The sequence below is a fragment of the Pyrus communis genome, chromosome 5, assembly GCF_963583255.1.
Source record: "Pyrus communis chromosome 5, drPyrComm1.1, whole genome shotgun sequence".
Taxonomy (NCBI): domain Eukaryota; kingdom Viridiplantae; phylum Streptophyta; class Magnoliopsida; order Rosales; family Rosaceae; genus Pyrus; species Pyrus communis.
The window spans coordinates 24149762-24161253 of NC_084807.1; the positions used below are offsets into that span (position 1 = coordinate 24149762).

The window sequence follows — 11492 nt, forward strand, 5'->3', positions numbered from 1 at the left end:
GACGGCCTGGCCCGCCATTATTACGTTTCAAACTCGAAAACATTTTGCAGCGAGCCAAGTAAGCGTAGATATGTCTATGATTGTATGCAATTGATGATAGGGAAACATGATTTCGAATCGAAAAAACTACAATAGGATCAAAGTGTTGTTTGGACCACATCTGCACCACCGTAGTCGCTAGTCAGCTTCACAAGTGGATTGGTATGCGGATTTTTTATATTTTTGAAAGACATACTTTGCTCAAGGCTTTGGCTTCAAAAGGTGCCATGCCAAGTTTTTTGTTGTTGGCGATGCAATGCTCTAAATTACTCTATTTTACGAGAGGAGATTCGATTTTGTGCAGAAAGTGACAATAGTACTGCACTGATTAATTAACCTAATTTACAAGATATTTTTCGGTGTGTTCGGAGTACGACGTTATTGAACAGTTTGAGAGATACTTTAAAAAACAAAAAAAAAAAAATTCCTTAAATTATATAATAACACGTGACATACCGCACTAAAAAAGTTCTCGTAATTAAATGTCATATTTAACCTTGCTACTTGGTTTGCATGAAAACTAATGTAGGACAACAATGAGACAAGAGACAAATATTCTTAATAAAAAAACCATATAGATAATGGATGGCTCACAATCTTTGAACACATGGTGACAAATCGCTTATAACGCACATACACACACATACATTGATTCTTATGATTATGTAGCTGTAGCCGCCCCTTGGATTAGGGCCATTACTTTGCTTCTTGTCTATAATTTTATTTTGCTGCAATTCAAAAAAAAAAAAAAAAAACAAATGAAACAAATGAATTAAATTTCTTATTATTATTACAAACGATATTATAGTAAAAAAAGTCCGACAACGAGTTATTATGTATGACTTAATACTTAAAAAAAAAAAAAAAAAAACTACAACTGTAAATCAATAGGACACTATTATATAATATATATATATATATATATACATTTTTTTTTGTCAAGAAAATATAGAAACTCATTAGATGGGAAAATCTCCATTCAAGTTACAACAAATAACCCAATAAAAGCAGAGAATATCCAATAAGCCCATTTAACGAGAAGACAAATAGAAAACGAAAAACATAACCCCATCAAAATGCCGCAACCACTTCACCGGAAAATCATGAGAATAGCTGCCCTAGAAAATCAGCACCGCGTTAAATTTGACAAAAGTATCAAAACACAAAACTTTCAACTCGTAACAAAAAAATATCCCCAACTAAATTCCACCACCAAAGCCATAACCAGAGATTCGTGTTGCCCAACGTTAAATTTTGTATTGCTTCGGTGATCTGTTTATGTCGCTTATGCGATTTATGTGGTCTTGTTAGCGATGGCTTTATGTTAGGATACCGGTATTCTGACTATCGCGTTTGCTGTTTTTGTGATAATTTTTCCTAGAACTCCTGTTTGTGGTAGCTGTATAAGGGTTTAGAATGATTTGTATCTTGTGCAAACTATCTCCAACTCTAAAAAATTTGTGTCTATCTAACATCTCTTGTATTTAGTTGTTCTAATTAATGAAACACTTTGTTGCTTCTATTAAAAAAAAAAAAAAAAAAAAAAAAACCCAAGCCACCACCGCGAACTGTTATGTAAATGTCGTTCGTCCACGTTGCACCGCCATTTAGATAGGCACAAGCTCTTTGGAAGATGGATTAAAGCCTTGACAGAAATATTTATAAAAATGCTGCAAACAAAAAGCGAGATGTTCTGTCATTTTCAAATCATCACATAAAAGATGGGAACAAGTGATTAGGTAATTAGCACCTATCAGTCCTAATTTAAAAAGTAATTAACAAAGATCAAGGATAATTTATTAAATTAACAGAGTCCCATGGAATTTAAAAAATATAAGCCCACTAGGCGACTCTTTAAAGATGTAAAAACAAATCTTATAAACTTTGGTTGCAAGCAACAGATTAATGAATTTCCTTCGTGGCAGACATTATAATCAAAGCATGCAATCTAATTCGATCCTAGGTTACCCTCAAATTTCTTATATAAAGCTAACTAGAAACGTATGTTCACTGCTAATTTATACATTCACAAGTGTATACCATCACATGCTATCTTTTTCGATGGCATAAGGTCTCTCGCGTAGGTTCTGACATGGATGTGCAGTGTCAAGTTTTCCACTTTACAGGCCAGCTTGGGCATTTTTTGTGTCAACCATATCTAAAGATTAGGGTTTATGAGGACTGGGAGGAGAATGTATTTGGTGCTCTTTTTTCGTATATATATCTGGCACTTTGTACTTTGCGATGTCCTGTATTGATCCAGGGGTTTGGATGCGATTGATGAATCCGGATCCTCGTTGGATCTTCTTTGTGAGGATTTTGAGGATACGTAAATCATATTCGTTCGTCGTACGGTCAGAAATTATTTTAAATATTTTTATTTAAAATTAAAGACAAACAGTACATGATAAAAATTGACCGCACGATAAATAATGAACAAAACGATTTACAGATCCCTATAATCTTCGTCAAAAGAATCTGAAAATGATCTTGTTGGGCAGTTGATGTGCACTACACTTTGTAAATTTTGTTTCTTTTTTTAACTTCTGATGACGAAATCACCAATTCAAGAAGGAGAAGAAAAAAGAAATATATGTTGCGGTATTTGGGAAGCAATAATGCGATTAAAGTAAGGACCGACTTTCGCCGCCCATTCCATCATTCTTCTTCTCTCTCTCTGTAATGCGCATGGAAATCATGTTATTTGAGTTGAAATTAATGACCAGTGACTCCACTGTGGCCACTAGCGCCGGCCTGTCGCCGTCGACCATGCAAATTCCCCAGGCCTCACAAAAGGGAATAGGATCTTATCTAGATTTTCTTTGTGAAGATTTTAGTGATCAGTTTATCTTATTAGTTAATTGATCATTATGCGATTATAAGTTATTTTAAATTATTTTATTAAAATTGAATACAAACAGAATCTAACACCTTACGATATTTGATAAACAACCGTAATGAATGGATCCATAGGATCCTATGAAGACAATTAGGAAAGGATCCACATCCTTACAAAGGGTTGTGCTATCCACACACCCTTTGATAATTTTTATCCGTTGATCTTCTTCAATTCATTCGATTTAACGGCTGAAAATTCAAAAGGTATATAAGAAGTAAAATGGAATGTGTGAACATTACATCCCTAACTCACAAAAGGTCAAGGACGGAATTTCATTGACTAAATTGACCTTATTAATGACTTTTGTATCTAAACTTGTGACACGTGTGATTAGTACATTTACGCTTCATGAAATCTGTCATCGGTCGCTATAATTGATAACAATGAAATAATCCAATATTTATTTGCTCCGTCTGTATGACATGGCGATTATACAGTAAGATGTTGGATAGAATGTCTTCAAAAAGTTGAGTCATGAGTAAAGTGGTGCGTGGACTAAATCTTACCACAAAAAATCTATATGTTTCATAAACCACCATTACATATGGTTTTCATTGTCTGAGTAATGCACACAATTATTATATTTTTCATACTATATTTATGTCACCTTTTTAATAAAGGGAAAGCCTACCAACATATGTAGGGGTGGGTTGGAAAAACCGAAAACTGAAAAAAATCGATAAAACCTGAACCGAAAAAAAAACCAAACTGAACCAAAAGTTATTGGTTTGGTTTCGATGATTCAAAAACCAAATCAAATCGAACCGAACCAAATTAAATATAATTAAGTTTATTTATTTATTTAATATTTGAGTGTTTATATTCCAAGCCCAATTTAAGTTTAGACCCAAGTTTTAAGCTTTTGTTTTAGGCCAACCATTAACCCATAATCCAAGTCCTTTTTCTTTTCCCCACCCAACCCTCTTCTTTCTTTTTTTTCTTTTTTTTCCTCCCCACCCGACCCTCCCTACATCTTATTTCTCTTTGTTTCTTCTTGCATCTTCTTGCTCTTTCTCTTTTTTTCTTCCTTTACTTTCTTTGAAATGGAAAAACAGATTTTATAAAAAAACCGAACCGAAACCGAGCCAAAAAAAATAAAACCAAATAAAAACCGAAAAAAATTGAACCGAACCCACCCCTAAACGAGTCTCATCTATATTAGAGAGGTGGTAACGGTATTTCATTAAGGATAATACTATTTACACAACTCTATTTACCTTCCACATGCTCTTGCTATTTTTTATCCATTGATCTTTTTCGATTCATTCGATCTGACGGCCAAAAATTAATACGAGTGTGTGAGAGGTAAAAATAAGTATATGGACAGCACACACTTTCATTAATTGTCACAAATGAACATAAGAGTGGCATTTGTGGATTAAGAAACTAATATAAGAATGCGTAATTCTGAATGAGAGAGCGTTTTGAGCAAAACGAGCCGGTAGGCCCAATTAGTTGTTTGGACCAAGGGCTGAGAGAGAATAAAGAAACCGAGAGGCACCACCAATGAGACTATCAGTATTTGGACTTTGACTCTTTCATTTGTTGAGGCCTTTCTAATTTGGTCGGTTCTTCATCGCTTCCATTTGGGTCGTTGGATGAAGCATTTGGACTTTCAATTTCATTGCTTGTCCAAAAACGAATATTTAGAGTCCATTGCAAAACGAGCCGGTAGGCCCAACTAATTTTCAAAACACTGCATAGTATTAGATAATATGAATTCACAAGATAATAATAAAAACAATCACTCAAATTATACAATTCATTTATACTCGTAATATTCAAACAACCACGAGCTGGTGGTCCAGTGGTAAAAGGTGAGTTACAAGGCTTCCTTAAAACTAAAAACTGGGGATCTCGAGTTCGAAACCCGTTGCTGGGCTAGAAGTAGACTTGTGGCCAGGAGAATGCTTAAATGCCTCTGAGTTTTCCCAATGCCCATAAAAGGTGAATAAGCCACTAGTTGTCTCATTTAAAAAAAAAAAAAATTGTAACATTTGAACTACTTAGCGTAAAAGAATTTCAACTAACAATATGACACGATTATAATATCTTTACCCTTTGACCTGGATAATTAACCCATACACTTACCCCATCCACCTAAAAAGAAAAACCGATACCGTTACCCACAGACAGATCCACTCTAATACAATCGGCAAAAAACATACAAAGACAAGAAACGGCGTTGAAAAACTGGCGATCCGAAGAGTCCTTAACGTCCGGGAAAAAAATAAAAAACGATCCTTTATCTCTTTCAAACACGGCGTCCTATTTTTCCATCAAATCATCTCCCACAATAAAATATCACCCAAAATTCCCTTATGTCAACGTCTTCGATGTCGTACACGTTCGCTCTCACCCATCTTTCCGTCCACCTTCTCACACCCTAAACAAACCCCTGCCCAGTTGACAAAAATAGAAAACGTCTGCCCCCGGTCACAGGAAATCTCAAACGGCAAGTTATTTCCCCATCAGCCGGCTCCCGATCTGAGAACAAAATGCGAGTACGGAACTCGACGATAAGATCAACGGCTCCAGCTGCCCCGTGTTTAATCTGATCTCAGCCGTCCATCGCTCATCGTCGTGTTATTAGTTACACCCCCGCGCCACGCTGAATCAATTTCTCTCTCTCTCTCTCTCTTCTCTCTCTCTCTCTCTACCGGCGAGGGACGAAAGCGAAGTTGTGGAAGAGCTCGCTGAAGGCTGACTTGCTGACTCGTATCTGGTTCGGGCTCGGGCGAATCTTCGCGGGGCTTGGCGCGCGAGGTTTGGTGCGACGGCAGAGCTGGCGAAGGCCACGGCGGTGATGAGAGGGAGCGTGTGGAACCGTAGGACGGTACAGAGGCTGCGGCAGCTGCTGATCTCGACCGTTGGATCGATGAGGGTCAAGCTTCTGCTGTGCTGTTGCATCGGATTCACGCTCATCGTGCTCGCCAATCGAGCTTCGGATTTTATGGGATGGACGAGTCACACTGCGGTTCTGGAACGGTCCTCGGATTCACGGTTCGTACAATTGCTTACATTTTTTTTTCCAAAATCTCCGCATATCCTTATTAGTCGCTAATTTTTTGATTGCTCAAGCTTCCACTTGCACATCACTGTTAATAACTCTATTTTTAGTAAATAATTAAGCTCGGTGTTTGTATTTTGATGTTCTACTTTCTTTTAAATTCTATATTAAGAAAGATTTGAATACAATCCCAAACTTCTCTGAACTTTTGGATTAGTGATCTTACTTGGAGTGTTGAGAATAATTTCCATATTAGATATAATCCATGGGGTCAGGTATATTTTTTCTTGATTTATTTTAAGAATTTTGATTCCACGGATTGAGGGCGAGCCTTGTTACAACGGAAAGGTTGCTCTTTTGTGACCGAGAGGTCAGAGGTTCGAGCGGGAGCTTTGATTCCGATGGAAACGGAGTGTTAGCTATAAGGATATGGTCACTTTTCTGCTTCAACCCCATTTTTCGATTTGGGAAAGACTGGGAAGATTAAGCTGACTTTGTGTTGTTCTCATTTTCTAAAGAGCACATTCCTAGATTTTTTTCGATTGTCTTATTGTTGATTGTATCGTAGTAGAGAGATACGATTTATTAAGTATTCATGCTGAAATTTGCAATTTGTATGCAGGAAAGGGTATTCTATTGTAATGAACACATGGAAGAGATATGATCTTCTGAAGCAGTCTATTTCTCACTATTCTCGATGCCCTCGGCTTGATTCAATACATATTGTGTGGAGTGAGCCAAGTCCTCCGTCCGATTCTCTGACAAAATTTCTGGATCACATTGTACATCTGAACACGAGAGATGGACGACAAGTTGAATTGAAATATGATATCAACAAGGAAGACAGTTTGAACAACAGATTTAAAGAAATTAAGGATTTGAGAACAGATGCTGTTTTTTCAATTGACGATGATGTTATATTCCCTTGTTCTTCAGTAGAATTTGCATTTGATGTTTGGCAAAGTGCATCGGATACAATGGTTGGATTTGTGCCTCGGATGCACTGGGTTGATCCGGTATGCCTCAATCTCCTACATTTTCTCGTCATTTAGAGAGTATTATCCAACGCTCTTGCTGTCTTCCCTATATTTTAAGTTTCTTGGTTGGAAAACTCATATTAATTTCTGTTTGAGGTACAAAGTTGGTTTTGATCTATTTGAGCTCGAAACTATGTATTGTTCATTTGTTCTATACTTTAGGCGAGCCAACATTTACTGAAGAAACCCCATTTCTTATTAACAATTTAGAAAACTCTGTATGGCACACTTGTCAGCTGTCTTACCAGTTTTTATGCTCACTGTGCAGAAAGGTGATGAGAATCACTACATATATGGTGGATGGTGGTCAGTTTGGTGGACGGGCACATACAGTATGGTACTGTCTAAGGCAGCCTTCTTCCACAAAAAGTACCTGAGTTTGTACACAAATGAAATGCCAGCGTCAATCAAAGAATTTATTACCAAGAACAGGTTTGCCCTTTTGCTTTGTTATTTGCTTCTTACCCTTATTTATATTTCTTTTGAGCTGTGTGCACATGCGAGTGTGTGGTTTTTGTTTAATTGTAAATATTTTTCACTTAATATTGGGTTGGATTTCACCAGGAACTGTGAAGACATTGCAATGTCCTTTCTTGTAGCAAATGTAACTAATGCTCCCCCTATATGGGTGAAAGGTAATCATATATCCTCTGCAATGGCATGCTTCGTTTAAAATTTTCTTTCTTGCATTTCTTTGTTCGGCCTTATATCATATGATGTGCAACAGGTAGCTATTTTGCTTTACTCACGGTCTTTAAAATCCAAATTAGTTTGAAATGAGATAATATTACAGATTGATGTGTTATAAGAGTTGGAAGACAAACCATAATAAGTTCTGCATCATAAATAAGATCAAATTCTAAAAATGCAGTGGAGGAATCTTACACGGAACTTTAAGGAGAAGAGTAGGCATGTCTTAGCCGGGCAACTATCTGCTCCCTGGAATCTGCGGTGTCCGGACTACTTCTTTCACCAGCATAAATAGAATAATAATGGAAATGCCATCAGTTTTCATATGATTTTTAGGAGTAGACCTACGCTTCCTGTTTTCGCTACATTTTGGAAAAGAATTGACTTTCTTTTGTTAACATCTTAAAAAAGCAAGTTATGTCGGTGACATGTAGATGCAATGAAATTCTGTTCGTTTAGGCTACACCTAGGAACATGTGTTTTATCATCCTTTGAAAACTTGGACTGGATGTTTCTGCATATTCTAATTGTCACTTTGGTTGATGCATACCAAGAAGTGCATTCGCAATACCTAACCACCATTCAACATTCATTTTTCATTTCTGTTGTAGTATTTTCTCTTCTGATTACTTACGTCTCGCTACACATTACTGTACTTTTCATTCAGGTAAAATATTCGAGATTGGTTCAACTGGTATCAGTACCTTAGGAGGTCATACTGAAAAAAGAACCAACTGTGTCGATAGATTTGTTGCCGAGTTTGGACGAATGCCACTGGTACCCACATCTGTGAAGGCTGTTGACAGTCGAAACATCTGGTTTTGGTGATTTCAGAACACGCTTACATATTCCCCAATCAAATCCTGGAGCAATGAGAATTTCCACACTTTCCGTCCTGTTAAAGTTGCTACGGTACTTCTTTGTTCCTCGGATGTATAATATTTAACTCTCCGAAAATGTATGCGTTTTTGTGACAGCAGCGGCCAATTTAGCACGCCCATATAGATTGATATTCTTGTATTCTTACCATGTAACACGAGGCAGGCAGTCGCTATATGAGTAATGAGATAGGTCTTTTCCAGTTCCAGTTTGTATTAGGTTGACGTAGAATGAACAGTATTTCCTGATGACAGAGTCAGATGACCGGCGAGGAATTCACCACATCGTAGATTGGTTGGATAACCGTCGAGGAGTTTATTGTGCCCCGGAATTTATACATTGCGGGATTCCATTTTGAATCTGTTTAATTTAGACAAAAACTTCATCAAAACTCAATGTCAGACACATTTCTTATTGCGATCAAACTGGATTACAAAACTAAGAGAGGCGATAAGTCTGCGGTTATTCCTGTCTAGAACGAGAATGACATTTTTATTCTCTCCGTCGCATTCTTTCCTATAGATAGATAATTTACTCGGGGCCGGAATACATCCCTGGCAGTGCCGGATATCGGTACCCCGTCAAAATTTAGCAAAATTACAAAACTTTGTTGTAGTTATCGTAGGATGTACTGAGAGGGAAGCAAGTATCTTCGGCGCCGGTGCTCCAAAGGAAATTGGCATACTTGGAGGCGTAAAAGGGATTGTCGGGCTCCTCTGCCATTGCTTGCTGGTACCTCTCTTCTGCGCCCCACATGTCTTTCCTTACTAACCACAAGAAGTCTGCATACCGGCTCAAGGCCTCAGCGTCTGGTTTCTCCCCTTGCACTGCGCGCCTGAAGCACTCCTCGGCCCTGCAAACGCAAACATAGATCACACAACACCGGTCAGGCAGGCTACACAGAATTTGAGTCCTATTGTATGAAAAGCAAAGACTTAATTGGATCATAACCTAAAATCCAACTCCGTTAGAGGTCTAGTTGCTACAAAATCATCACAAATACATGGAAATGGGAATTGAAGCATCGACGAACTTAACCAATCTAGTCGTCTACCAATCCTTTTCAGTCGAGTTAGGTTTATACAAACACATCATAAAACAAGAAAATGTATTAAATGCAAATTAGTAAGCACACTGAAGCAGATAGTTTGGTAAGTGATACTCACCTATCGTGATCGCGAGCCACGACATGGAGGAAATGTGCATAGTTTGAGAGCAGAAGTGCATTACGAGGATCCTGAGCTAAACTCATCTGGTACAAAAGATCAGTTCTAAAGTAGTGCTCATGACAATCCGGCTCGACAGTCACAGTTATCGGTGACACAAATTTCTGCACCGTTTCGTGATCAAGAGCCTCATCCCTTACTTCTGATTGCATTCTTGAAGCTTCCTCCATCACAGAGTTCCACAACTTCACCTCCTCCTCTGCCGTGAACTCCTCACCATTGAACAAGGAAATGCCATACATCTTCTCGATATCAACAACGGCATGCCTGAATGAAGTTTCTGTGCTCACATTGTCACGAAAATCGCCCTCGTTCGAGGTCTTCTTCACAACGCTAGTAGAATCGTCATCGGAAACATAATCGGGTTTTGAGTAGGGTTTTTCCTCTGTCTCAGTCTGGGTCAAAGTCTCAATCAATACAGGCAGAGGTGCTGCAACGACAGCATTGCAATTCATCGAATACACGCTGAAATTCGCCAGCAAGATCATCACGTAAACCATCAAAGTCGGGGACCCCGAAAACACCTGCTGAAACAACCACACAAACGACATGTTCATCTCTCGCTTCTGCACCTTGGCTATAACCTCCTGCAGATCTTCAGAGTACAAACTTTCCCTTATACTCAAAGCGTGGCTATGGAGCTCACGGATTATAAACACCATGGAAGAGAATGCCTTGTTCAGGGAGCAAAAAGTAAATTCCCCGGCTTCTCTTTTTGGACCCTCCTCCCGTTGCTGCCGCTGCTTCTTCTTGATTAACCGGAGCGACACCGGAAGCTCGAGGCTGTTGGCCTTTCTTTCCATGGTGGCTCTGACGATTTCGCTTCTCTCCGGCCAGTCCGGCGGCTCCGGATGAATCCCCAGCAGAGAGGGTTCCAATGCATTGAGCTTCAAGCTCGTAAACCGCATCGAAAAGCCGCTGCCTTTGCTGTTTTCGCCTTCTGGGTAAGTCGAAATCGGAGAGATTTTTGAAGTTTTCGACGCCAAGAAAGCCGGTTCGTCGACGTTCTCGTCATCGTCCTCGGAAAGATTGAACCCTTGCGCCAATTCCTCAATCTGGTTCGACAATTCTTCGTACGAAAAATCATCAAACTTTGCTCTGCAAACTTGGTTCGAAGTACGTTGACGTTTCGAATTCCCCGACCCGGAAGAGTTCAGCCAACGAACGAAGCCGCATCCCAGAGCTCCATTGCTTCTTCCACTGGGTTTCGTCACAGAAGGAAAAGAAACCGAAAACGACGACCCTTTCGAAAACGAAGAAGAAATTGGTGCCGAAATCTGAAGCGAGCTCTGCCAGCTCTTAGAACAGGGGACGATTCTGGAATCCATATCTCCAAGTCAACGATCAGGATTTGGAGAAGACGATGAGAAAAGATTAAACACAGAGAGCCCAAAAACTGAAAAATTGAAGGAAAAAAAGAGTGCAAAAATGGAGAAAAATCGGTTCACGGTTCACACTAGCAGTGACAAGGGAAGTCCGTGTGCAACAAAAAGTGGAGCTGCCGGATATTTTTCGTTGGGTTTTTAAAGGAAACAAGGATTTGGATCCGCCAAAAAGTGTCTAACTGGGCTCCAGAAGTCGCTTCATGAATAAGTAGCTTTTGCTTCCATTTAATCCAACCTGAATAAAAAGATAAAAAGCCCTAATCAGGTTACAAAATTTCAAATCCACAATGATAAGGACTTTGGGTTTTCACACTTTTTTTCTCTTCT

At 38.8% G+C, this 11492-nt stretch overlaps 2 protein-coding genes across 2 annotated transcripts; one reads left to right on the top strand and one right to left on the bottom strand.

Annotated features, from left to right (window-relative positions):
* Window positions 1-5603: 5603 nt before the first annotated feature.
* Window positions 5604-8756, top strand: LOC137733859 (glycosylinositol phosphorylceramide mannosyl transferase 1). Its single transcript, XM_068473055.1, has 5 exons — window positions 5604-5941; window positions 6571-6964; window positions 7254-7417; window positions 7550-7620; window positions 8343-8756. Exons 1-5 carry the CDS (start codon window positions 5745-5747, stop codon window positions 8501-8503), a joined length of 987 nt encoding a protein of 328 aa, XP_068329156.1. The 5' UTR covers window positions 5604-5744; the 3' UTR covers window positions 8504-8756.
* A 185-nt stretch (window positions 8757-8941) lies between these two features.
* On the bottom strand, window positions 8942-11231 carry LOC137733858 (uncharacterized). Its single transcript, XM_068473054.1, has 2 exons — window positions 9721-11231; window positions 8942-9407 (listed from the first exon to the last, which is right to left on the bottom strand). Exons 1-2 carry the CDS (start codon window positions 11106-11108, stop codon window positions 9152-9154), a joined length of 1644 nt encoding a protein of 547 aa, XP_068329155.1. The 5' UTR covers window positions 11109-11231; the 3' UTR covers window positions 8942-9151.
* Between the last annotated feature and the right edge of the window lie 261 nt (window positions 11232-11492).

What these genes read in the sequence shown, in the direction of transcription:
- LOC137733858 (XM_068473054.1), bottom strand. Translation starts at nt 11,108, where the DNA reads ATGGATTCCAGAATCGTCCCCTGTTCTAAGAGCTGGCAGAGCTCGCTT. An exon ending in GTGGCTCGCGATCACGATAG is followed by an intron (nt 9,408 to 9,720) that starts GTGAGTATCACT and finishes TTGCGTTTGCAG; the next exon opens with GGCCGAGGAGTGCTTCAGGC.
- LOC137733859 (XM_068473055.1), top strand. Translation starts at nt 5,745, where the DNA reads ATGAGAGGGAGCGTGTGGAACCGTAGGACGGTACAGAGGCTGCGGCAG. An exon ending in GAACGGTCCTCGGATTCACG is followed by an intron (nt 5,942 to 6,570) that starts GTTCGTACAATT and finishes ATTTGTATGCAG; the next exon opens with GAAAGGGTATTCTATTGTAA. An exon ending in TCCCCCTATATGGGTGAAAG is followed by an intron (nt 7,621 to 8,342) that starts GTAATCATATAT and finishes CTTTTCATTCAG; the next exon opens with GTAAAATATTCGAGATTGGT.